The following is a 27379-nucleotide window of genomic DNA, read 5'->3' on the forward strand; positions in this document are numbered from 1 at the left end:
GAGCTGCAAAGGCGCCACAGAAATGCAAGTGTTTCTTCTCTTCAGTGACAGTTAGTCCAATGGAAAGGGAGTCTGGGCCATTAATGGAAATAAGGAAACAGCAAATGAATTGAACAGGTACTTTTCAACAGTCTTCATCACCGACGGTAGAGGTAACATACCAGAAATTGCTGTAAACCAGGAATTAAGAAAGGAGAGAGGAACTTAAGAAAATTACAATCACCAGGGAAATGTTCTGAGCAAATTGTTGGAGCTGTGAATCCTGATGAACTTCATCCTATGGTCTTAAAAGTAGCAGCTAATGAGATGTTTGATGGGCTGGTTTTAATACGATATTCCCTAGATCTTGGAATGCTTCCATTAGATTGGAAAACAACAAATTTTATTCAGAAATAGAGGGAGACAGAATGCAGGAAACTACAGACTAATTAGCTTAATGTGTGTCACAGGGGAAGTTGTTAGAAGTTATTATTAAACACTTTATACTTGGGAACTTCAAAAAAAAAACACACAAGGTAATCAGGTAGAAACCAATTTATGGGAGCTCTTGAGCAGATACATGTATTGTGGATAAATATATTCAGTGAATATACTCAGATTTCCAGAAGATATTTTAAGAGGTTCTACATCAAAGTTATTGCGGAGAACAGAAGCTATATCTATTCTATATATCAGCAGCTCATGGTGTGGGAGTTAACATATTGGCATGAATGGAAGATATGCATTAAAACAGGAATCAGAGTCAGCATAAATGGGTCGTTTTCTGGCTGGCAAAACAATGAATGGTGTGCAACAGGAATCAGTGCTAGAGCCTCAACTATATTTTACAATTTATATAAATTTCTTGGATGAAGAGACGAAAGGTATAGTTGTTAAATTTGCTAATCACACAAAGATGGGTAGGAAAGTACACTTTGAAGAGGGCATTAGGAAGCTGCAAAGAGATATGGCTGGATTCTGTAAAATGGAGCACGATACGGGAAAATGTGAAATTGTCTATTTTGGCCAGAAGAATAAAAAAACTACATAAATGATGACAGTTTGTAGAGCTGAAATTCAGAAGGATCTGGATGTCCTACTGCATGAATCGCAAAATGTTTGTATGCAGGAACAGCTAACAATCAGGAAATTAATACAATGTTGTTTGTTGTGAAGGGAAAGTGAATACAAAAGTAGGAGGTTATGCTTCATTTATACAGGGGGTGAGACCACACCTTAGCAGGGGCCTCATCAGCTTTCTGCAGTGGTACTATCTTTGCCTGAACCCAGAAGCTGTGAATTGAACTAAGGTGAACTTTGTCTTAATTTTTTTTTCTTCCTACCTATGCCTTCTATTATTAACAAAGGCACTGTGGTATGGCAACTGAAAACACTTTTCACTTTTATTTATAAAAATACAAGCGACAATAAATTATCGGTCTATTCTACCTGGAATACTGTGTACAGTATTGGTTTCATTATTTCAGAATATAAATCCATCAGAAGCAGTTCAGCGAGGGTTTACCAAACCCAAGTTCAGAACGGTGTGGGGGTGGTCTTAGCTAGAACGGTTGGACAGATTAGGCTTGTATCCACTGGAATTTAGAAGAGCAAAAGGCAATTTATTTGAAACTTAAAGAACCTGAAAGAGTTCAACACGGTGGCTATGGAAAGGAGATTTCCTCTTTTGGGAGAATCAATAAGTAGGGTTAAGCCATTTAAAACAGTTCTTTGAATAACAGCAGGTTGAGAATTTTTGAGATTCTCTTCCTGAAAAGGTGGTGGAAACAAAGTCTGAATATTTTTAAGGCAGAGGTAGATAGATATTTTGATATGAAAGGAATGAAAGGTTATCAGGGGTATTTGGCCTATATTTCAAAGGAATGGAGTGTAAAAATAGGGAAGTCTTGTTAAAATTATACAAAGCACTGGAATATTGCAAACTCCAGTTTTACTCCATTTTTCTAAGGAAAGAAATACTAAAATTGAAAGCAGTCCAGAGAAGGTTCACTAGGCTGATTCCAGGTATGGAGGTCAGATTGTGTAGGCTGGGTTTGTACTCATTGGAGTTCAGAAGAATGAGAGGCAACCTTATTGAACCATACAAGATTTATAGGGGGCTTGATAGAGTAGATGTGGAGAGGCTGTTTTGCCCGTGGGAGATTCTAGGATCAGAGGGCATAATCTCAGGGTAAGGGATCATCCATTTAAGACAAATGTGGAGGATTTTCTTGAGGGTTGTGAATCTGAAATTCTTTATTGCAAAGGGCTGTAGAGACTGGATTATTAATTATATCTAAGGTTAATGAATAAAGAAAAAAAGAGATGGACAGATTTTTAATCAAAAAGGGAACCAAGGATTATGGAGAAAAGACAGGAAAGTAGAGTTGAGGATTATCAGACAGGTCACGATCTCATTGAATGGCAGAACAGGCTCGAGGGGCTGAGTTACCTCCTTCTTCAAATTCATATGTTCCTACATTTAGTACAAGGACATTAATTAGAGTCAAGCTACACCACCACCAGAAAGTCTGGAACTGACCGTGCTGGTCACTCAGTAATCTCTGCAGCATCCCACCTCAGTAGCCTTTTATTGCAGGAATAGGAGACGACCATCCAGCCCCTAGATCCTGTTCTGCTGTTCAGTAACAGATCTCTGACCTAACTCCATATTTGCTCCACATTCCTTAACACCTTCATTTTGCAAAAACCTCGCAGCAGACTTAAAATTAACAACACCAATTGCCATTTGCAGGGAATTGTCCAAATTTTCTTTGACTGCATAAATGTTTGCTAACTTCTCTCCTCAAGGTCTGGCTTTAATTTTTTTGACTTTTGGCCCTGAAGCTTAGATTTCTGCTGATAGTGGAGTCTACATGCCCTTTGACAAATTTGATTGAAACAGTCCTTCACCTTCAGAATCTGAGGGAATGGAACCCTAGTGTTTCTTTTACATTGATGGGATGTTGGCATCACTAACAATGCCAGCATCTGCTGCCTATCACTAGTTGCCTCTTGAACTGAGTGGCTTGTTAGGGCCATCACAGGTGTCAAGGGCCTGCATTTGGTCACCGAAAGAACTGCAGATGCTGGAAATGAGAAACTAAACCAAAAATTGCTGGAAAAGCTCAGCAGGTCTGGCAGCATCTGTGGAGAGAAATCAGAGTTAACGTTTCAGGTCCGGGGACCCTTCCTCAGAACTGATGAGGTCAGTGAACATCAGTTCTGAGGAATGATAGCTGCATCTGAAACGTTGACTCTTGATTTCTCTCCACAAATGCCGCCAGACCTGCTGAGCTTTTCCAGCAATTTCCGTTTCAGTTCTGCATTTGATCGCTCCTAATTACCCCTTGAATTGAGAGGCTTGGCTAGGGCCACTGCAGGTGGCAGATAAAGAGTCGACCACATCTCGGTGGGTCTGGAGTGACATATAGGCCCCAACCAGGATAAGGATGGGGCAGATTTCCCTTCCCTATGGGGGCATGAGTGAACCCAGATGTGGGCTTGGTAGATAAACGATTCACGGTCACCGTGGCTGAGAAGTCCAGGTTGTGTAATCCTGCTTTATCATTAAAGCCGTGCTGGCATTTGGTCGGGGTGGGGGTCGGGGTCCGGGTCCAAGCCGACTGATATCCTTCTATCGGGTTGTGGGGTGGGCAGCCAGTGGCCTGGGCCCTGGGGCTCAGCTCTAAAGCGCAAAGGCCCCAAAGCACCGGCTCGGGGTTTGTCTTCAGGCCGCTACCTAGCCCCCTCAACCCCCCCAACGAACCGGTCCCTGAACCGGCTGGGGATTTGTTTCCCCACCTTGTCATTTTCCCTCCTCTTCCCCGGTTCCTCACCTCACCGTTCGCCGTCGCCGGCCTCAGCGGCACCTCACTACCCTGCGCCGCCATCTTCCCAGCGCCCGCAACAACCAACTGCGGGATCTCGCCCCTCCCACCCTGTACCTCGGGGTCAAACGAGAATCTCGCGCATGACCTCTCGTCGGGGGGAAAAAGTACCCACGTGAGGAATAAGATCGCGCCATCATTGATCCTGGCGGAAACCCCCGCCCCCAACCAGCTTCGGTTGTATGCTTGCCAGTATCAGTCATAAATAAGAAATAGCACAGTGTGGAGCTGGAGGTGTACAGTGGACCAGGCAGCATCAGAGGAGCAGGAAAGTAGTCGGGATCCTTCTTCAGACTGATGATAGCTGATGGAAACGTCGGTCCAAACAGTCCTCACTGACTCCAGCATCGGCAGTTCTTACTATCTCTGAGCCAGTACTAGTCAGCCCATTACAGCACGGAAACAGACCGAAAGAACAGCGGATGCTGTAAATCTGCAATAAAAGCAGAAGTTGCTGGAAAAGCTCAGCAGGTCTGGCAGCATCTGTCTCTGGAAGTTCATTCCACACAAATTCTTTTATGATTCAGATTTTAAAAAAGTATGACAGACACTGAGTAAAAAATTGAAATGAAAACAGAGGGTGCTGGAGAAATTCTGCAGCATCTGTGCACAGAAATAAAGTACTGGGGTAACTACAAGTCTGGCAGCACCTGTGTAGAGAGAAACAGAGTTAACCTTTCAAGTCCAGCATGACTTCATTGTTCTGAGGAAGGGTCACTCCACCCGAAATATTAACTCTGATTTCTCTTCACAGATGCTGCCAGACCTGCTGAACTTTTCCAGCAATTTCTGTTTTTGTTTCTAATTTGCAGCATCCGCAGTTCTTTTGGTTTTAATGATTTCTTTAGAGCTCTGAGAAAGGATCATTGGACTCAAAATGTTAACTCTGTTCCTCTCTCCAGAATGTGGAGGTGCCAGTGTTGGACTGGGATGGACAAAGTCAGAAGTCACATGGCACCACGTTATAGTCCAACAGGTTTATTTGAAATCACAAGCTTTCTGAGCACTGGTCCGTCAGGTGAAGTCTCTCTCCACAAATGCTGCAAGAGAAGAAAACAAGTTAAGCATTTGAATTTCAGTGGGCAAAGTTCTTGTTTTCTAAATGATTAAAGTAATTAAGGTTGAGTTCACCTCGCTGCTGTTCATCACAGATTTTGAATTGGTGACATATTAAAGGTGTGAATAAATGTCTGATCACATGCTATCTGGAATTGTTAGTGCATGATTTTGTAAAGGTTGAATAACCTGTAGTTGAGCAACTTTGCTTGAGCTTTCACCATTTAAATGCCTATCCTTAATTGTCCCTTGAGAAAGTGCAGCAGTGAGATGAATTGGTGAACTGCTGCAGTTCATGTGCTGTAGGTACATCTATCATGTCAGTGAGTTCCAGGATTTTGACCCAACAGTGTGTAATGGCTGATATAGTTCCAAGTCAGAATGATGAGTGGCTTAGAGGGGAACATGCTGATGATATGTGCTTTGTTCCCACGCACCTGCTGGTCTTGTCAGCATAGCTAACCAAATTTCACATGATTTCTCTGCTTTTCAACCCACTCGCTTGGGAACTTTAAGCTGTGTATGTACTTGTTTTTATTAGTTTGCATCAATAACTTTTTTTTAGTGATCCCCTACATTCCATTCCTTCCAAGGACAAAGGCAAAATACTGCAGATGCTAGAAATCTGAAACAGACACAGAGCATGCTGAAGAAACTCAGCAGGTCTGGTAGCTGTGAGGCAGCAGTGCTCACCACTAAGCCACCATACTGCCCAATGGTGGAGCAGTCCCACAGTATGGCACTGGAGATCTTTATACTGAGGTCCTAGAGTGGGACTTGAACCTGGAACCTTGTAACTTAGAGGTGAGAGTGCAACCACCTGAGCTAAGTCTGACAATATTCCCTTCTGCTATGATGCATGTTTGTCTAATTTGAAATTTATTGTCACTTACTCAGCCAGTCTGCAATTTTATTAATGTATTTTATTGCATACCACCAATCCCTTTCTTAAATTTTGATAAAGTACCAATTCGAGTTCAAATCACTTACGTAAACAGTGAATAACAGTGGTTCCTTGCACCTTCTCCCTTACAGCCTGAAAAATACCTTTAACCCCTCCTTTTTAAAATCTCTGTCCGAAAGCTGGTCTAACCCCAGCACTGCAATATGCCCCATTGGTAAGATGGTAGGTCCCAGAATCTACCCCAGTTGGAACAAGGATCAAAACATATGCTTTTGGTAACAATTAGATCTACATTGGGTAGCCTCTACCAAGGACTGATAGTAACCGTGACAACATACATTATCTGTTGTAATCTGGTGCTATGACCTGGCTCCAATATTGTTTCCATTCTAATTGGCTGACCGAGAAACTCTCTAGTCTTACTACCTGCCATTGGCACCTGATGGAAAGACTTACATGTTGACACTCAACCTGCTTGGTCGCATTCTGAAAGCATCTTCCTTGGCCTGGGGTGGTACTTGGAACCCAGAGATTCAAGAGGCAGGGATGTTACCCATTGCAAGACAATAACCCCAACTCTCTGATTCTGTTTTATAGTCCATTTGTTATCAGTTTGGCCCTAGATCCCCCATGTCTATTTAAACCTTAGCTGCTGAGGAGGCTTAGAGCAATTATTGCAACTTATGAGGTTTCACTGTGAAATTTCAGTTAACAGCTTACAATAAAACCCACATATACTACATCCCAAAGCTAATTAAGTTCGTTGTTCAATGTGAATGACAATCCTTGAGTACAATCCTTTCTTTCTAGTATTAGCAAGAACTGCATAACATTAAGTTATACCCAATATCACTTTGGAATGAACAAAGACAAAATACCAAAAAATTTAGAAAATTCTTCTGCACACATTGTAACCTTTCATTTCACAGCTATGTGATTCTTTTAAAAATTCACTGTGTATGAGGAATGAACTGCCAAAATGTGGTGGATGCAGGCACAATTACAACATTTAAAAGATATTTGGATAAGTACATGAATATGAAAGGTTTGGAGGGAAATGGGCCAAGCACAGATAGGTGGGACTAGTTTAGTTTGGGAACATGGTCAGCATGGACTAGGTGGATCAAAGGGTCAGGTTCCATGCTGTATGAGGTATAACACTCACAGAAAGTGGTATCTCTCATAAGGTAACACTTATTGCTCATCCGTAATTGTCCTTGAGAAGGTGGCGATGAGCCACTTCCTTAAACTGCTGCAATCATCTGTCATAGGGACACACACTGCCATCAGGGACTAAGGTCCAGGATTTTGACACGATGACAGTGAAGGAACGGCTGATATAGTTCCACGTCAGGACGGAGTGTGGCTTGGAAGGAAATCTACAGGGTCTGGTGTGCCTCAGCATCTGCTGCTCTTGTCCTTCTCGGTGGTAGAGGCCACATTTTTAAGTTGATCTTCAGGTCGTGGTGAGCCCCGCCTTCAATATGGTTTGCTTGCTTGACCAATTCAATTAAGAATCAACCACTCAGTAGATCTGGAGTCAAGCATAGGTTAGGGAACATAAGGGCGTCAGATTTCCTTTCCTAAAGGCATTAGCAAACCAGATAGAATTTTATGACAATCGATGACATATTCGTGATCATCATTATTAGCCTTTAATCCCCCTTCCAGATTTATATAACTGAAATTCGTCAACTGCTGTGGTGGGATTTGAACTAATGTCCCAACCATCAGTCCTGGATACTAGTCCAGTTACATAACCATTATGTTACTGCATTCTCACACATGAAATTTTTATTAATTTATTAGTGTGACCATTCCAATCTAGTTCATTGCATTGTATTTACATCCTGTGGCTTAACTCATTTAATTTACAATCTTGCACTATTATGGAAACACATTTCAAAAATCCAACTGTTGATTTTTAAGGCCAGCTCTTGTTGCTATCACGGCAAGTCTTTCAACTTTTGTGACCCAAACTTCTGTTGATTGAATCTACTGAAAGCTGCTAGTTGCTTGGTGTTTGAATTCCTGAGCAGTTCTAACTGCCTTTGCCCTCTTCGCAATAGATACTCAATGTGCATAACGTCAGTCCTGGGTATTTGGCAGTTTTTGCGAAATTCACTGCAAACCAGAGGCAAAAATCCTGGTTTCTCCCGGGCAGCTCGGAGGAATTGTTTGTAAAGGCTTAAGACTTGTTTCTGTAGTTTGCTGTGTCTAACCATGGTGTCAAAACAGGATCAGCCTGGATCTGTTAAAAGAGTAAAATCAATGTTATGGCACTTCCTTTATTTAATTTCCAACCAAAATGATTCATCAACATCAAGCCTACACTTAACAGTAAGTTCCTGGGGAGTGTTGTTGAACAAACAGACCTTGGCATGCAGGTTCCTAGTTCCTTGAAAGTGGAGTCCCAGGTAGACAGGATAGTGAAGGCGTTTGGTACACTTGCCGTTATTGGTTAGTGCATTGAGTAAAGGAGTTGGGAGGACATCTCGACTATACAAGACGTTGTTAGGCCACTTTTGCAATATTGTGTTCAATTCTGGTCTCCCTGCTGTAGGAAAGATGCTGTGAAACTTGCAAGGATTGAGAAAAGATTTACAAGGATTTTGTCAGGGTTGGAGAGTTTGAGATTTAAGGAAAGAGTGAATAGACTGGGGCTATTTTCCCTGAAGACTAAGGAGTGACCTTACAGAAGTTTATAAAATCATGAGCAGCATGGATAGTGTGAATAGCTAAGGTGTTTTCAAAAGGAGTCCAAAACTAGAGGGCATAGGTTTAAGGTGAGAGGGGAAAGATGTAAAAAGGACCTAAGGGGAAACCCTTTTCACACAGAGGGTGGTGCGTGTATGGAATGAGCTGCCAGAGGAAGTGGTAGAGGCTGGTACAATTACAACATTTGAAAGGCATCTGGATGGGTACATGAATAGGAAGGGTTTAGAGGGATATGGGCCAAATGCTGGCAAATGGGACCAAATTAATTCAGGATATCTGCTGTATATCTCCATAACTCCAAACTTACAACTGTTCTGAAAAATTACTCTTACTGTCGGTCAAAACTTGAGCGTTGCTTGAAAAAAAAAAATTTTGTTGAAGTTTTTTTGTCTCGCACTCGTCAGGAGGCCTAAGCCTGTTCTACATTCGATAAAATCATGGTTGATTTGATTGTGACCTCAACACTACTTTCCTGCCTATTCCCTGACACCCTTAGACAAGAATCTACCAATTTCTGCCTGAAAAATGTTCCATGACCCTGCCCTCTCCACTCTCAGTGGAAGAGGATTCGTCAGATTCATGAGTCGCCGAAAAATTTCTCCTCATTTTAGTTTAAATGGCAGACTCCTTATTTTTGAATCGCGCTTCCCACTTCTAATCTCTCGCACGAGCAATACATCCTTTCAGCATTTAACCTGTGAAGGCCTCTCGGGTTTTTGTGTATTTTAATTTTTAAAAGTCTCTGTACAGGGTATAAATTTCATTGCGAAGGAAAGCCAGAAGTGAGGTAATCTAGCTCAACAGACACCAGTGTTTACATTACAGGTGGGAAAACAACTTTAGCACTTTAACAGAGGCTGCACTGATGATATTTCCCAGCAGGGTAACGAAACGTATGCGGAATAACAAACCAGCTTGGCGAGCCAACCAACTACAACATCCACAACCCGAGCTACAAATCTACTCTAAAACCTTTTTAAAAACGTATTTACTTGTGGGTTGTGGGCATCGCTGGCTGGCCAGCATTCATTGCCCATCCCTAGTTGCCCTTGAGAAGGTGGTGATGAGCTGCAGTCCACCTGCTGTAGGTTGATCCACAATGCTATTAGGGAGGGAATTCTAGGATTCTGACCCAGCAATACTGAAGGAATTTTGATCTATTTCCAAGTCAGGATGGTGAGTGGCTTCGAGGTGAACGTGCAGTTGGTGGTGTTCCCATGTATCTGCTGCCCTTGTTGTTCTAGACTGAAGTGATCGTGGGTTTGGAAGATACTGTCTAAGGATCTTTGGTGAATTTCTGGATTGAGGAAAGATGGTGGTACAGTGGCAATGTCATTAGACTAGTAATCTAGATGTTTCTGAAGGAGGTTCACTTGATTTGTTTCCTCTCCACAAATCCTACCAGACCTCCAGCAATTTTTGTTTTAGTATGCTCACAATCCAGAGGCCCAGACTAACGCTTAGTGTACATAGATTCAAATCCCACCACAGCAGCTGATTGAACTTAATTTCCATTAGTAAATCTGGAGTTAAAAGCTAGCCTCAGTAATGATGACTGGGTAAACTGTACCTCCCCAAGACCCAAAATTTTAAAAAAACATCAGCACTCCCTCTCCCTAAACCCCAAACCTATGAACCTCCTGCTTCTCAGACCTGAGCCCTTTCCCCGCTCCATATCCTTTTGCCCCTACCTGGACCTAACTACCACCCTCCTTCTCAACTGTGCGCTGCCGAACCCAATATTCCACCCACTCACCTTGACTTAAACAATCCACTCATCTGGAATTCGAGACTGAGAGAGATAAATTCTTGATCAGTCGGGGAATCGAGGGTTACAGGGAAAGGGCAGGAAATGGACATTAGGAATGTCCGATCAACTGTGGTTTTATTGAATGGTGGAGCAGGGTCCGGGCAAACAGCCTACTCCTGTTCCCATTTCTTATGATCTTAACCTACCTTCACGGCACGCTAACCTCACAATAAGTTCACATAGCAGGAGAGTATCGTCAAGGAGAGTATCTGCGATGCCAAACATTTCTAAAAAAAAAACTTGAGAATACAACTGTGGGAAAGGGAGCCTACCCACACATACCCCCCTCCCCCGACTGTCCACCCCACACCCACTGTCCACCCCACAGCCCCTCCTCCACTGTCCTACCACCACACCCACTGTCCACCCCACAGCCCCTCCTCCACTGTCCACCCCACAGCCCCTCCTCCACTGTGCTACCATCACACCCACTGTCCATCCCACACTGTCCTACCACCACACCCACTGTCCTACCCCGACACTCACTGTCCACCCCACAACCCCTCCTCCACTGTCCTACACCCACACCCACTGACCACTCCACCCCCCTACCTCCCCCACCACTGTCGGGCCTACTCTAACAGGCCCCTGTCAGAATGGAAGTGTGGCTCCCGAATTTCTGAAACGGCCCTAATCGGAATCTCTTATCGGGAAAAGTGCAACTCTCTGGTTTTTATGGTTAAAAAGAAGCCGAGCTGCAACTACTTCCAGACTGACTAAATATTTCCAGCGTTTTCTGTTTGAGTTCAGTTTTTCCAGCCTCCCACTGGATTTTCTTTCCCCTTGGCCTCCCTCATGCACCTTGAGCACCGTTAGCCTTTCGTTCCTCAGAAAAAGAGAGCCCCAGTGACCGATTAGTCCCTTACATAACCCATAAAGCCAGTGACCGACGGTTGGATCCCAGTCTTTCTTCCCATCTTTACATCCACAAGAGTGACTAAAATATCCCACTTAATACTTACCGGGAAACGCTGTTTCATCCCAACGTAGCGCCACCCATCGCCACTGCTTGACCGTGGGTCTTCCCAACACAGCGCCACAATAGACACTGGTCCTCCCAGCACAGCGACACAACAGACTACTGGTCCTCCTAGAGCAACGCCACCAGACAGTGGTCCTCCCATTGCAGCGCCACCGATCGCCACTGCCTGATTTCAGTCCTCCCAGCGCAGCGCCAACCCTCACCACCGCCTGACCGCTCTCCAAGCACGCCATTGTGCTGCTTTGCAACAGCGTGACCACCCCTAACGGCCCATTCTGTACTGCTGCTCTCTATGATAAACAAATTTCGTACGAAAATTTATTTTTAAAAATAGAATCGGAACTCAGAATTGGAGGTTCCTTGTGGAATTCATAAGGTGTGGCATTGGCAAAACTCGACTCGACATCAGTGTCAGAGTGACTTGATCACATTTTCAAAAATAAATTGAAAAGGATTGGGAAAGTGGGTCTATGATGAATGACATAGTAGATAACCAATATCAGGCATCAAAATGAGCTGTTGAGAATCATAGGATTAAATTATTTTAGGAGACTAAATTATAGCACAGTTCCCAAACACCACTCCTGCCTTTAGTATTGCAAAGGCTATGGCCCCATTTGGAGCAACTTCCCCATCTATCTGAACACGCTATTTTGTACACGAAACGCACTATGAGGTGGAGGCTTTTTGGCAGTGATACTGAGTGGGCGGGAGGTTCCCCAGTGACATTACCAGTAGCTATCATGTCCCCAAAATGTTTAGCAGGGCAAGTTAATACATTTTCATGTACCACAATAACCAATTTACCAAGAGGTTAGATGATGGGGAGACAGTGTCTTGTATACGTGCTGTCAGTGCCCAAAATCATGTCAGTGTTAGAACAGTGACACAGTGTCTGTTCACACCAAACTGCTATTAAACTTGCAAACCTTGGTTAATATGTGCTGCTTTTGTGATTTTAAAGCCTGGAGATGAATCTCATCAGTCATTCACAATTTCACCCAGCCCACCGTAGAATTCAGAGAATGTGTCACTAAACTCTACACATTTGTGTGTGACATTTTATTTCAATTGCAGCCAATTATCAGCTGCATGCTTATGGATATCTAGTATTTCAACAATCGACTTACTTCGGGCACTGATGAAGAGTCATCTAGACTCAAAACGTTAGCTTGCTTTCTCTCCATGGACGCTGCCTGACTTGCTGTGAACGCCAGCATTTTGTGTTTCTAGTACACATTCCAGCATCTGCAGTAATTTTGCTCTTACTTCTGATGAAGTTCTCACCTTCCCTATGGTTCTGACACCAGTCCCAAAGGAACACAAAATCAGTTGTAATATATTCCACATTTAACCACTGCTTTGCCTAAAGTTAGCACAATCTTTCATTTTTATACTCCATACTTTTTAAACAAAGCAGAGAGTTCATGTTCTTCTTCCGACTTCATCAGGTTGTCTTCTACTTATATTTTTCTTCAAAAGAAAACATTTAATTCTCTTAAATCTTTATTACTCTTGCTCTTCCAATGTTTTGCCATTTAGCATATTCAAGGATGGAAAGAAATAGAATTAACATTTTAGGTCCATGGCCTGCTGAAAAGTCAATGGGAAACTCTTGTTTCTTTCTCAACATATGCTGCTCGAGATATGTCATGGCATCAGACAGTGCACAAACCTCCAAACTACTCACCTATGAAACCCTCCAAGCATTACCTGTCCTGCATACAGTAGTCTTCAGACCGTGTCTTGCACTTAATCTCAGGACTCACTGAATGAAAGTGAAAGCAAATCAACTTTGATACTGAGGAATTGCCTAACACTAAAGATATGACACAAGGTGGTATTTCGGCCTCAACCTTTCATTATGCTATCAAACAACCTCTTGGCAGGATATTCCAAACCCGGTCACCAGGTGAGGCAAGTGTGGCAGCCCTTGACATCAAGGCTGCATTAAGGAGCCTGAGCAAAATTGGAATCAATAGTTATCAGGGGGCAAACTCTCTGCTGGTTGGAGTCATACCTGGCACACAACGATGGGTCAGTTATCTCAGCTCCAGGACATCTCTGCAGGATTTGTGGGGTTTAGCACACAAAAATCACTAGAAGCTACTCTTTTAAAAAAAAAGTCAATCAACATCTAATGGAATGTTATTCCAACACACTTAAGGGAAGGAACAGAAAGACGAGAAAGTTACACTTCAGTTATTATACAGTCTTGCTCAGAGTTCATCATTAGGAGTACAAAGTTCAGCTTAGAAAGGTTTATACAGAACTTGAAGCAGATACAGCAAAATGAAGGAATTTAAGGGGGTTAAAATATGAGGACTTATTGCATAAATTTGGTTTGTATTCCTGGAGATGAGAAAGTTGAGAGATGACTAAGGCAGACATATTTGAAATAGATTAGGAAATAAGATAGATACCAAGAAATGGAAAAAAGGGACTGTAACCTTACAATGAAAGCAAGGCTAGAAATGAAATCAGGAAAGACTCTTTCTACCTAAGGAACAAAAACAAAGTTGCTGGAAAAGCTCAGCAGGTCTGGCAGCATGCGAGGTTAAAAAAAAAAGTTAACTTTTCTGGTCCGATCACCCTTCCTCAGAACCAGTCACCGGACCCGAAATGTTAACTGTTTTTTTTACTTCACAGATGCTGCCAGACCTGCTGAGCTTTTCCAGCAACTTTGTTTTTGTTCCTGATTTACAGCATCCACAGTTCTTTTGGTCTTTCTACTTAAGGACTACTGGAAAACTAAACCTCAATTCCTCTCCCACCCTCTAAAGCCTATGAATGCTGTAACTAATTTTCAAAAGACTGATTAACCTAATCAAATTGTATTTATCAAGGGATATATATAAACAGTAACAAAAAAAAAAAGGGTAAATGGAACAGAGGCCTAGGTTAGGCATATTCTAACTGAATGGAAGAGATTTAAGGGGCTGAATTACATCCTCCCATTCATTCTCCCTTCACTCATCCTAGTACAGTATTAGCTGTCAACCTCACTATCCCCCTACCCTGTGACACCTGTCAGCCTTGACCACTATATTCTTCCCAACACAGAACCTTCAAGCGCAGAGTTATGTTCCATCCCCAGTGCAGAAGCTGTCTTTGCCCGCCTGCTCCTTTGAAGTCAGTGCTGACCACTGCCTTGCTCCCCCAGCAAAGAGTTTGGCTCCTGTGCACTTCAGTTAATCCAGTGTGTTCCTCTCAGCAAAACAGCAAGCATGTTGTGTAACAACCTGTAACACGCACCCAGTGTTCTTTCCATCACATGAACATCTATCATGACTGTGGATCCAGACTACAATATGCATACAAATGTTCAAGTTGTTATGGCAACATGGATTCTGAATGAACTTTAACACAGCACCAAAATAGTATCACTATAAAAAACAATATAATGGCTTTTACTCTCAAGTCTCCATGCGCTCTACCTTTATTCTGACCATTTACTACATTGGTCAGTGATTCTTTGCACATTAATCTGTCAAGTAGGAACGCCACCGCTACCTTCCCAACCACTATGTTAATTAGAATTAGGTTTTATCATTAATAAAATATCATTAATAAAAACAAATAATTAGAGGAAGGCTCTCATGCATGTTTTGCTGTCAAAAATCAGTTATAAAATGCATAACAATGGCTAACTCAAGAACTGATCAGAATACAATGTAAAGCTTCCACGAGGTAAGGATGCTTTATTTCTCCACTATCTTTTACATCTCATCACAAAAAACACATTGGTGTTTTTGTCCCAAAACTTTGCTGTGAGGCAATCTTAATAGTGCATTCAACTGTGAAACACATCTTGATGGTAAAGTAACTGCTTTCCAACTGACATTTTCTCTTAAAACATTTGTACCAGAAAAAATACAGAGGAGAGATAAGTAAACGGTGCTGTACTTCAAAATGGTAATTTCTCACTGGATTTAAATGATCATCAGCAAGAATGTCCAGTTGTACAAAGTTAAGGCAGAAACAAAAATGTTGCTTTCATTTAACACAAAAACCTTACGTGCACACCCTCCTTATAAAGCAACTCTTCAGCGATACAGGAGTAAATCATTGTCCCTTCCTTTTAAGGAAAAGGATGTGGGTGTTTGGCAAGATAATGTAAACTTTAAAATCTCAATTAAGTGTTATTAACTCATCAGAAAAGAATAAAAGGAAACATTAGTAAAAAAAGACATTTTTACCATTAAATGTCTTACGTAGCCGATATGACATTGTCTTGTGCATAAATAACTTAGGTCAGTACAGTATCAAGGCAGTATTGATGCAAGATTTAAAGCCTTTGTTTGTACAAGTTGCACCAACAGATGTCTCAGAATAAATTAAAAAGATTTAACAACTGTTGTTGTGACCTTCTATCACAGGAAACAAGTGATATACAACCTGCTAACTTTAATGTGGTAATCAACAGAGTAGCTGGCAATATTATCTAAAGTTACTATTGTGACAATCAGCAGCAGGTCATTGACTTCAACTTTTGACCTTTGCCCTGGTGAGAAAAATACATAAGTATAAAGGACACAAAATTCAGAAGGAATAAACTGTTCTTTCACAAATATGTCTGAATAAGCTGAAATGGGCATTATAGAATAATGTCCTGATGTTGTATGATATTAATTATCATGGCTTACATTAGGACTAGAAACCTTTCACTCAAATGTTTACTCAGAAATCCCAACAATGACATTGGCAGTGGCTAGTTGTCAAACTAGTGTACATTACAAACTCAGCAAATTTACAAGTAACTAGTGTCAGCCAGTAAATTAGAAATCTTAATCTTGCAAATATAAATGTAATGGTCATCTCTTTCACCATGAGCCAAACTCTATCTGCAGAGCATGTAAACAAGATAACATCAAAGTCCCAACGTGTTCAGGAATTCCAAGCACCTGAACGTGGCTGCAAGGAGGAATCAACTGTAATCAGCATCATAAAGACAAATGTCCACATACAATATGTCAATGCTTCAAAGCTGTAGGCAATTAGTAGTATTCACATTTCATCATTTAGACCGTAGTCCTCTTCTGGATAATCTCCCACCGTTACAGACTGTGGCTTCACAAATGCACCATACTTGAACTGACATTGAAAATACCTCTTCCCGTTCACACTGCAGAAGAAACAAAAGCAATTAATGCTGAATTCTCAAGTTCTGTACTAACAAACAACTGAAAGCAATAATGTGCACAGTAGAATGCTCATGTGCAGCAGTGGCAATTTTACTTTCAAAAAGGCTATAGACTTGTTCTGAAATAGCAATTGAATGTCAAAGCAGACTTTACCTGCCATCATGTTTCCCTAAAGGTTCATCATATTTCAGTCCAATCCAATATCCTGGTTTAAAATCTGTTTGACCTGAAAACAGAAAAACTGCAGATGAATCATCAACTGTGTAAGCAGGAGAGACAATGTACAAATTCAGACTGGAATGGTGTTACATAGACCACAAATACACATTAAGCAATGGTGAAATGTGCAAGTGAGGTCTACAACAAGACATCACGGGTCCTGGATGAAGCTGCCTGACTAAAGTGACGTGTGAACCCTTGTTCAAAATTTCTCAACTAGAACAAAGAAATTGAATAAATTTTCTTAAAAATAATATTCTTTAGGATACCTGCAAGTAGTATGCAATATTTAAATCAAAACAAATACCCTAGGGGTTATGATCCAACCAAGGCCCAAGAGGAAAAGCAACAAAGGTCTCCAAAAGTAAGATACACCAATCAGCACAGATTTACAACCATCACTTCTTATACTGAAAATGTTCAAAATTTCTCTCTTGCTAGTGTATGCAACCTCAGAGCTTAGCAACATGTTGTACCACAGAATGTTAAACATAACTAGTCAAAGATAAGAGTGTGGGATGCAACAGACCAAAGCTACACTAAGGCTGTTGCAAGATTGTTGGCAGGCTGCCAAACAATGGTTTTCCCAACATATACAAAACAAACAGGAGTTAGGAGCAGGCTCAAAGTTGCTCCACCATTCAATAATACCATGGCTGATCCAATTGACAACAACTATGATAACCTACCCCTCTGCTTTCCAAGAATTTATCTTTCTCTGGCTTAAAAAATATTCAAAGACTCTGGCTTTTGAGGGAAGGGTTCCAAAACACAAACTTTCAACCCGCACAAAAAAAAAGTAATCACTCAACTCAGTCTTAAATGGATAACCCCTTGTTTTTAAAATAGTGACTCCTAGTTTTAGATTCTTAGACAAGGAGACATTCTTTCCCCAGGCACCATGTCAAGACTACTCAAATTTTATATTCCAATCAAGTTGCCTCTTACACTTCTAAACTCTACTGGATACAAGTTTAGCTTGTCCGATCTTTCCTCTTAAGAGGATCAGTCCAATTCAGGTATTAGTCTGTAAGCCTTTGCTGAACTTCTTCCAATACACTAATATCCTTTCTTAAGTAAGGAGAACACTATACACCATTCTTCAGATGCAGACTCACCATTGCCCTGCATAGCTAAAGCGTAACCTCTCTGCTGTAACTCATAACTGTAAATTTCAATACCTGTCTTAAGTTCACCAAATGACTGAGCTTTTACTCCTACCTGGAGTGGTGAATTCCAAAGTTTCACCATCCTCTCAGTGAAGACATTCCTCGTCATCTCAGTCCTAAATAGCTTGCACTTTATTATGAAATTCTGACCGTGGCTCTAGAATCCACAGCCAGGGGAAACACATGGAATTATCGCTTTAAGATGAGCCATGTTCACATACTTATTATAAATATTTATTACTGGCAGAAGCCATATATACACTTGGTTTTTTTTTGGCGGGGGGTGATGGGGTGTTGGTTAGCTCAGTTGGCTGGTCAGCTGGTTCGTTAGCACAGTAATGCTAACAGTGTTGATTCAATTCCAGTACTGGCTGAGGTCACCACAATGGTTCATGCCTTCTCAAACTTCCCCTTCACATGAGTCAAGGTGACCTTGGGGTTAAGCTCACAACCAGCTGTTTCCCTCTAATAAAAGAACAGCCCAATGGAACTATGACAACTTTACCTTTGGATGCACTTGTTATTTTTGGTTGTTTAATAATTTGCACTTAACTCAGTGTACAAATAACTGTCTCAATTCAAAAGATTGAATTGCTTTTGTGGATTACAGCCCACACTGCAGCTCCAAATATAAGGCAGTTTTCTCTTCTTTAAAATGTTAACCATTGTGGGTTCTACCGCCAAGTCACAACCAACTTACCCACATACATTACGGTGCCCCGTTTGGATGGTTGTCCCGAGATTACAACTTCACATCTTGCACCAACTAGAATGGCATCAGCCAAAGCTTTTTCTTCTTGTACTCTCCGTTCAAGTTCAATCTGATTTTTTGCCTTCTGCTCCTCATTATACAAGCCCAATTTACTGCGTTTCAGGAACAAACGCATTGAATCTAAAATAGAAACCAGTTAAATTGTTTGGTTACAAACTGCCAGAAGTTTTTCAGAACTCCATCAGGCTTCGAGAATGTGCACAAGAGGCGGTTTGACAATTTCATACACAAGTTACCTGAACAACTGGACTCTGGAGGGGGGAAATAAAAAAAACTTGAAATCTTTCTGATGTGTCAGAGACCAAACTTCACCCATCAGTTCTCAACAAAACTACCTTAGTACTTTTTCCATCGTGCATCCACTAACTCCTCCTCCCCCACAAAAGCTGAAGGATACAAGTTCATCCTGTTTCAAAACTAAAATATTTGATTTTTCCTTAGAGGTGTAGATTTTATTCTGTGATTATCGCCTGTTAAAAGTGGAAATTAGAAACTGCATATGTAACTCTGAGGAAAGCAGGCCAGACTGTTGGACCCAAGGGTTAATCAGATACAGGAACAGTACGATGAGACTGTATTTTGTCCATGTTCCTATTTGCTCATCAAATGCTACTTATCAACAATATGCTGCCATCTTTCCAGTGTACAACTTGGGCATGGCCATTTAGCCAAGCTGGGGCCCATGCTCTTAATTCCCTTTTGCATTGCTACCATCTAAACTGGGAGGTTAATAGGACCTCCATGAGAATCAGTTCTCTCAAAGCTTTGCATTTAGAAAGAGATTAGTAAATATCAATGTTTGTACAGGAAAATCTGGTAACAATTGAGTGAGATGTGCTGTTAAAATGAAGTACAAATTAAAATAAAGAGTAAAAACTACATTCAGAAATATTTTTTAGCCTCAGCAAATGCAATCTATCAGTGGAATGCTTGCACTACCACAGAGATCTGGAGGATTTCCCTCAGGCCACATTTCAGGTGCATATTCCAAACATTTAAGGATTCACTGCTCCATGCTATCCAAGCTGTAACTTAAGATTATTTGTGTTATAGAATAATTTGTCCAAGGTAGCTGCCTTGTTCAGAAAGTGCAGAGAAAATGTTAGGAAGAAACTGGAATTGTAGAAAGGTTTTTTTCTCATTTATTCATCCATGGAATATGGGCGTCACCAACTGGGCCAGCATTTGTCACCCATCCTTACTTGTCAGTGAGAAAGTGGTAGTGAACTGCCTTCTTGAATCACTGCAGTCCATTTAGTGTTGACACATCCAAAATGATCTTAAGGAGGGAGTGCCAGAATTTTGATCCATTGACAGTGAAGGATCGGTGATATATTCTAAGTCAGGGTGGTGAGTGTCTTCAAGAGGGACTTGCAGATGCTGTTGCCCTGGTCCTTCCTGACATTAGTGGTTTGAAAGGTGCTGTCTAAGAAGTTCTAGCGAATTTCTGCAGTGCATCTTGTAGATGGTTATGCTGCTGTTACCAACCATTCTTGGAGGAGGGTCAGAGTATTTGTGAATGGTGCCAATCAAGTCAGCTGTTTTGTCCAGGATAGTGGAAACTTCTGTGAAATACCCTAGTCATACATACACATATTGGATTAGATTTTGGTTTAGCTTCTCACAACTGACTTTTATTTTTCACAATCTTTTTACTCATTAATTGCTTGTGAACTTGTAGTTAGAAATAATGAAATGGTTAAAAGTTGCTTGCACCCAGGTTTCACCGTACGATTTAACGTGGAGGGTACACAGTTTAGCTGACAGTGCTGTTTAACTTCTGCTGAAAATGAAGGCTGTGGGATTTATGTTTGACAAAAATTTGTCACAACATCACACAACAGTACAGGGCTGAGACAGCAACAAGGAGTTGGACAATGGGACAAGATGGTGGGCTGATCTGTGTTCAGTGTTTTAAGGGACCTTGCTCATACCTCATTTCACTCACTCACAGTAAGTACCTCCAAGACGACCTTGAGCTTTCATTCACAATTTACAAATAGACAAGTTCAGAAGGATCAATGAAGGTTACATCTTTACCCAGAGGGATAATATAGTTTTATTTCTCATTACGTGTACTGCTTAGAGACATCACATATCAAAGATGGGGTCAAAGACATTAAAAGGAAAAGTAAGTTACAAACCAGATTTGATGTTGCACTCAGCCCTACAATTCCCTTAAAATACATCACTTCAGGTGTTGCCTGCACATTTCCCAGTACCTAATTTAAAAGCAGTCTTATAGCCATTTCTTTGCCTAACTATTCCATTTACAAAAACACTTCTATGTATCATAGAATGCAGTCTTAATAGTTCATGATGAAGTAGAAGCATGCAAGAAATATCAAAATTAGCCAGTGCATAAGATTGCTCTCAATCATCTTACCTGTTCTCTTATCATACGCTTCATTGGACATTTCATACTTTATAACTTTAGACACATCTTCAAACTCTCCAATGTTCACTCCACTTTGGTCTATTACCTACAAAAACAAATATTTGAAATAATAACCCCATTAAGATGGTAATAATTGACTGCAAAGTCTTCACGTAGTAAAGACAGACTAATAGTCTGCCCCAGATGCCCAAACTAAATCTCATCAAGCATACTGCACTGAAACATTCCTCCCTGAAGATTTCTGTCTGAACTCAGCTTGTTCATACAGTATTTTTGATGATTTAAAAAGCTTTGCTAAATTACCAATGTAGGATTACTAATAATGGTACATCTTTAAATTAATATTAAATTCTTGTCCATCAGCTCAGTAGCAGTGAGGTGAAATGAATTCACCCCATTGTAGCAATTCCACACCATCCAAAACACTGTGGTAACACTTTCAAAAACGTTCATCTGATTAATTCTTTCAAATTCTAAGTAGTAAAATTTCTTGTAATGAAAACTAACAAAAAAAATCGGTCTAAACTTTTTCATTCAACATAATCACAAGCTGAAGAATACATTTGTGCTATTTTAGTGACACTACAAAGAAAATTAGTCTATAAATCTCCAAAAAGAGGAATTTAGGGCCACAAGTTGATAATATGCACAGGTTACTAACCTATTCATCAGTTTTATTTTGTATTTTCAGCTTTTATCTAAACATCTGGTGAAATAATATTAGGAAAAGAACATGTTTGAAATAAGTGACTAGGTGTGTAAATGAGGATACTGCAGTTGATTTAATCAACACTGACTTCAAAAAGGCTATCTAGGTCTCTCATTGCAGACTGGTTAAAAAGCAAAAACCCACTGGATCCAGGCAACTTGGAAAATTGGATCCAAAAATTGGCTTAGTGGCAGAGGGTGATGGTCAAAGGGTGTTTTTGAGACTGGTCACCTGTGTTCAGGATTCAGTGTTGGGTCCCTTGCTATTTGGAGCATACAATGATAGACATTAATGTAAAAGGCAACATCAGCAAGCTCGTGGATGATATGAGAAGTGGTGGTATAGTAAATAGCAAGGAAGTAAGCCTTCGGCTAAACAGTGGCAAATGGAATTTAATCCTGAAAAAAAAGAGAGGTGATGCTTTTTGGGAGGACAAAAAAGTCAAGACATAGTGAATGTTAGGACCCTAGGAAGTACACAGGACCTTGGTGTGCATGCCCATAGATTCTTGAAGGCAGGCAGGCAGATAGGGTGTTTAAGGAGGCAAATGGTGTACCCCAGCCTTTATTAGTCAAGTTACCAAATACTAGAGCAAGATTATTATATTGAAGCTGTATAGAACGTTAGCTAGGCTACAGCTTTTGTATTGTGCGCAGTTCCGGTCACTACATTATATGAATGACGTGAATGCACAAAGCACGCGACAGAAATCACTCGGATATAGCCTCGGCTGAAGAAATTCAGTTATGAAGAAAGACTAGATGGATGGAGGAGTTATCTTCCTTACACCTTTGCTGGGGGGGAAGCTGCGCTTGGCCCACATTCCCACAAATATTTCTTATTCATGAACTTATCCAAATACATCTTTTAAATGTTATAACTACCCACACTACCACTTCCTCTCGAAGTTCATTCCATATATGAACCACTGAGAAAAATTGCTCTCACTTGTTTTAAAACACTCATCTTAAAAATACACCCCCTAGTCTTGAAATCCGCCCCCTCTAGTGAAAAGACACATTCACTTTATCTATTCCCCTCATGATTTTATAAACCTATAAAGATCATCTCTCAACCTCCTATGGTCCAGTGAAAAGTACCAGCCCGTCAGCCTCTCCTTATTAACTCAAAACATGCATTCCTAGTAACATCCTGGTAAATCTTTTCTGAACCCTTTCCAGCTTAATAACATTCTTCCTAGAGCAGGGTGACCAGAACAGACAGAATACTCCAAAAGAGGCTTCACCAAATACTGTACAACCCAAAATGACATCCCAACTTTTATACTCAAGAAGGTCTGAGCAATGAAGGCAAGTGTGCTAAATGCCTTCTTAACCACTCTGTTTACATGTGATGCAAACTTCAAAGAATTATGTACCTGAACCCCCAGGTCGCTCTTCTACCACACAACCCAAGGCCCTACCATTAATTGTTTAAGTCCTATCCTCGTTTGTTTTACCTAAATGCAATACTCGCATTTATCCAAATTAAACTCCATCTGCCACTCCTCAGCCCATTGACCCAATTGATCAAGACCTCTTTGTAATTAGCTAATCTTAAATATTTTCTTCAATGTCTACTATATCACCAATTTTGATGTCATAAGTGTACAAAGTTTTGAGAAGCATAGGTAGGGTATGCAAGGAAAAACACCTCCACTTAATAGACAGAAAATAAACAGGGGGCACAATTTTAAAGGGAAGGAGCAGAAAGGTTAGAGGGGATTTGAGGAAAACTTGTGTAGAGGGTGGTAAGTATCTGGAACTCGCTGTCTAAAAGGTGGTAATATGTGGGAACCTTGATGACATTTAAGCAGTATTTAGATGAGTACTTAAAATGCCATAGTGTACAAGACTACAGGCCAAGTGCTGGAAAATAGGATTAGAATAGAAAGATAAGATGCTCTCAGAGGGATGCGAGTTCGTAGAATTCTCTTCCCCAAAAAGCAAGCACAGCAGTGTCATCAAATATTTTAAATAAAAAAGGACAATAGAACAAATACACCCCATATATGGATGGCAGCTTGTGCACACGTGGCTGGGGACCTTTTAAAGCTACTGACAATACGGGGTGTCCCCATCGTATAAGCCACAGCCGGTTTTCGTTCCAGCCGGTGCTGCCAGGATGGTACCCTGGATGTTGGCCCCTTTTTCCAACTTCCCAGTGCCAGATTGGAATTTTAGGTGCCCAACGGTCCTGAATGAATAGTCGCTTCGGCCACAGTTATAGAGCAGATCAGGTTTGGGGTTCATATGTGGGAATGCCCCCTCTCTTGGAGGTGGGGGGACTTGTATGGAGGGGGGAGTCTGTTTGGGACTCCTTAGTTTATTCCTGTCCCTTCTTTCATTCCTCTTGGAATCGTCCAAGGCCTTCTTGTAAGAGGCAGAGAAGAGATGGCCATCCAGAGTTTAGTATTAAAAATTGTCCTAATTTTGTTCTTAATAAAGTGGGAATGTTTTGCTTTGGTACCAGCTTCGTGTTTGTATTGATTTGACCGCATTGGTATTGTGGGACACCTGGGCAAATTCATTCATAACATTCTGGTCGAAGTTGTCTGCAACTTGTTTAAAGAGGGACCAGACAACATTTGGTGTCCCTGGATGGGCTTCAGTTTGAAGTGACCCTTAAGGTACTCCAAACTCGAACTGCCAACCTTGCACAATCAATCTGAGCTGGTTGTTAGAAGGGCAGCTGTTTCACGCGAAGGCCAGTATATAAACTGAATGCGAGGGATGTTGGCACTGACTACAATTTAGCCTTAAACCAGGTACCTAAAACTGTGACAGGCACAGTATGAACCAGGTGTTCTACAGACGGAGCGAGCAAAGCATGAGCTGGAAAAGGGTAATGAGGTCTAGAGGGACTGTGAGGAAGTCAGCCTAGAGGGCAGGCAGATGTTTGCCCTATTGTGTAGAAACTGTAGAGACACTTTGGACCCCTTGAACAAACCAAGGGAGCTTTCATTTTTACCCCCTGTTGTCTCTGTACAGAGGTGTCTGATGGGGTCAGTGTGAGGGGAGCTTTAATTTATTAATTTTCAGAAGAGAAGAAACTTTCCTCTGAATTTTAAACTTTTGTCCCTGTCCTGGAGTATTCAATGAGGCTGGAGCTAAGGGATTTGAATTTTAGTTTACTTGGAGTCTGAATGAGTAGAGGAGAGTTTACTCTGTATTTTGACCCCCCGAATCAAAGGAACTTTATTTTGAGTTCAGGAAAGTTGAGGGACCTTTGAGTTCCAAAGAATCAAGGAAACTTTACTTTTAAGAGAAATCCAGTAAAGAATAAAATGCTTGCTAGCAAAACAGGTCAAGTGCCCCCTTGTCTGACATGGGAGGACAATCTCAGGCAATAACTTTTTGAAAAAAGTGGTTGAAATGAACAGAATTCTGTAGCAGCCTAGCCTGGCCCTGGGCCATGGGTTCCACAGCCCAAGATATATGGCAAGAAACACAAATTATGAAAGGCGGCCACTTAGATAACCACAGCAATAGCAATAGCATGCAGCCTGGAAGACTCCCATAGATGAATAGCTGACATTAGATCACTGCAGGGGAATTAGAAATCACTACAGATGAACTGGAAAAGTTAAAACGTGTTGTTAAAGCGCAGGACACCACGATACAGGAAAATCTGATTCATATGGGACAGTTGCAGTCATATTTGGAAAGAGCCTGTTCTAGAGACAGGGCCATTGAGAACCAGGAGGCAGTCTTAGCATACATTGACAAGTTGGGAGAACAGTGTAGGGAACTCCATGCAGCCATACAGGTTGTCCAAGCCTGCAATGCACATCAAACCCAAGTATGGAGCATTCAAAGTGCCAGGAAAAAAAATACAGTCCCTAGAGAACCAGATCTCCACCCAGAATGGAATAATATGTGCCTTTGGGGTTCTACCTCCCCTGGGAGATAGCAAGAGGTTCTGCACTGATTCACCCACACCCAAGCCACCTCTGCCCCACAGATGGGAAACCCCGCCATCCAGAAGGTCAGTCTGCATAAGCACGGTCCAGACTTCTTATAGACCCCTTCCAATTTGGAGGAATGAAAGAAGGGCCAGGAATACACCAAGGAGTCCCAGACAGACTCCCCCTCCATACAAGTCCCCTACCCCCCAAGACAGGGGTACTCCCACAAATGAACCCCAAACCTGATCTGTGCTATAACTGTGGCCGAAACAGCTATTTCATTCGAACCATTGGAATTTTAGGTGCCCAATCTGGCACTGGGAAGTTTGGAAAAAGGGGCCAACATTCAGGGTATCATCCTGGCAGCAAAATCTGGAACAAAAACAGGCTGTGGCTTATACGATGGGGATGACAGGGACAACTCCGTAATGGCAATAGCTTTAAAATGGTCCCCAGACACGTGTGCACAAGCCGCTACCCACATATGGGGCATATTTGTTCTACTATTCCTTTTGTTTTTATTTTTAAAAGAAGGGAGTTGAGGAATGAGTGACAATTGGAATGATTTGATAATCAAATATTTTAAGGCAGAGGAAGTTGAATTCTTGACCAACAAGCGTGTCAGACATTTTCAGGGGTAGGCAAGAATCAGATCAGCCAGGATCTTTTAAAGTGGCGGAGCCGGTTTTAGAGTCCAATTTTATTTTAATCCATTCATTCATTCACAGGATGAGGGTGTTGCTGGCAGCCAACATTTATTGCCCATCCCTAATTGCCCAGAGGACAGTTGAGACAACCACATTGCTGTGGTTGTCACATGTAGGCCAGACCAGGTAAGGATGGCAGATCCTTCCCCAAGGACATTAGTGAACCAGATGGGTTTTTCCAACAATTGACAATGGATTCATGGTCATCATTAGGCTCTTAATTCCAGCCTTGTTTTTAAATTGAATTCAAATTCTGCCATCTGCTGTGGTGGGATTCAAACCCAGGTCCCCAGAACATTATCTGGGTCTATGGATTAACAGTCCAGCAACAATACCACTAGGCCATCACCTCCCCTAGAGAAGGCTTACTAATTTGTATTTTCCTGACAAGCTTCAAATACAGCCATGAATATAAACACCCATTTTTCATGCTTTATGTTCAATAGGAGAGCAAGCTTAATTCCAGAGCATTGGTTTAAATCTGTACAATGCCAGCCTTGTTAAATTGAAGCAGTGATAATGGAGGCAACAGGGACCACACAGACTATAAATTATGTCAAGGGAATTACAAAGAAAGGAATATTAAGTGGAAGATCAAAAAGGAGAACACTAGTGAAATTTACAATATTTTCGCTATAACTTTAACAGTTGGGAACGTCAGATAAAATGATATGATTGAACAAAATTGCGATACTCACATGTATCCGGCAGCGGTCATCAACAGGATAGGAACCAAGGAGTGCATCATCTTGGTCTAGTAAGCCAATGAATTTGTCATCTGGGCTGAACAGCTGCAGTTCCATGCAGGAAGCTGGAGATCCCACAATCAATTCCAGTTTGCACTAGTATAAATGTGAACACCAAGGTTTTAAACACAGCTTAATCACAACATATCTGGTCTGAACAGAAACTGGACACTGGGTTTGAAAAGATATAGTAGGAACTGCAGATGCTGGAGAATCTGAGATAACAAGGTGTAGAGCTGGATGAACACAGCAGGCCAAGCAGCATCAGA

General features: G+C 41.4%; 3 protein-coding genes across 7 annotated transcripts in view; all 3 read right to left on the reverse strand.

Annotated features, from left to right (window-relative positions):
• clptm1 (CLPTM1 regulator of GABA type A receptor forward trafficking) overlaps nucleotides 1–3948 on the reverse strand; it is a 61998-nt gene extending 58050 nt beyond the window's left edge. The window contains exon 1 of the mRNA XM_048618319.1: nucleotides 3819–3948. Coding sequence (XP_048474276.1) covers nucleotides 3819–3872 — 54 coding nt within the window. The 5' untranslated portion in view covers nucleotides 3873–3948. The remainder of the gene's footprint in view (nucleotides 1–3818) is intronic.
• Nucleotides 3949–7605: 3657 nt separating this feature from the next.
• sdhaf1 (succinate dehydrogenase complex assembly factor 1) lies at nucleotides 7606–11439 on the reverse strand. Of its 5 annotated transcripts, none has more exons than XM_020525038.2 (2): nucleotides 11320–11439; nucleotides 7606–8080 (listed from the first exon to the last, which is right to left on the reverse strand). In XM_020525038.2, the coding sequence occupies exon 2, from the start codon at nucleotides 8052–8054 to the stop codon at nucleotides 7776–7778; it is 279 nt and encodes a 92-aa protein (XP_020380627.1). In that variant the 5' UTR covers nucleotides 8055–8080; nucleotides 11320–11439; the 3' UTR covers nucleotides 7606–7775. The 5 variants fall into 5 exon arrangements, with proteins under 5 accessions (XP_020380627.1, XP_048474114.1, XP_048474116.1 ...); XM_048618157.1 differs by lacking the exon at nucleotides 11320–11439 and adding an exon at nucleotides 11224–11299; XM_048618159.1 differs by lacking the exon at nucleotides 11320–11439 and adding an exon at nucleotides 11159–11273.
• Nucleotides 11440–15014: 3575 nt separating this feature from the next.
• On the reverse strand, nucleotides 15015–27202 carry tbcb (tubulin folding cofactor B). Its single transcript, XM_048618156.1, has 5 exons — nucleotides 27063–27202; nucleotides 21030–21126; nucleotides 18572–18763; nucleotides 16637–16709; nucleotides 15015–16464 (listed from the first exon to the last, which is right to left on the reverse strand). Exons 1-5 carry the CDS (start codon nucleotides 27165–27167, stop codon nucleotides 16347–16349), a joined length of 585 nt encoding a protein of 194 aa, XP_048474113.1. The 5' UTR covers nucleotides 27168–27202; the 3' UTR covers nucleotides 15015–16346.
• Nucleotides 27203–27379: the final 177 nt, after the last annotated feature.

This window comes from Rhincodon typus, chromosome 39, assembly GCF_021869965.1.
Source record: "Rhincodon typus isolate 14 chromosome 39, sRhiTyp1.1, whole genome shotgun sequence".
Taxonomy (NCBI): domain Eukaryota; kingdom Metazoa; phylum Chordata; class Chondrichthyes; order Orectolobiformes; family Rhincodontidae; genus Rhincodon; species Rhincodon typus.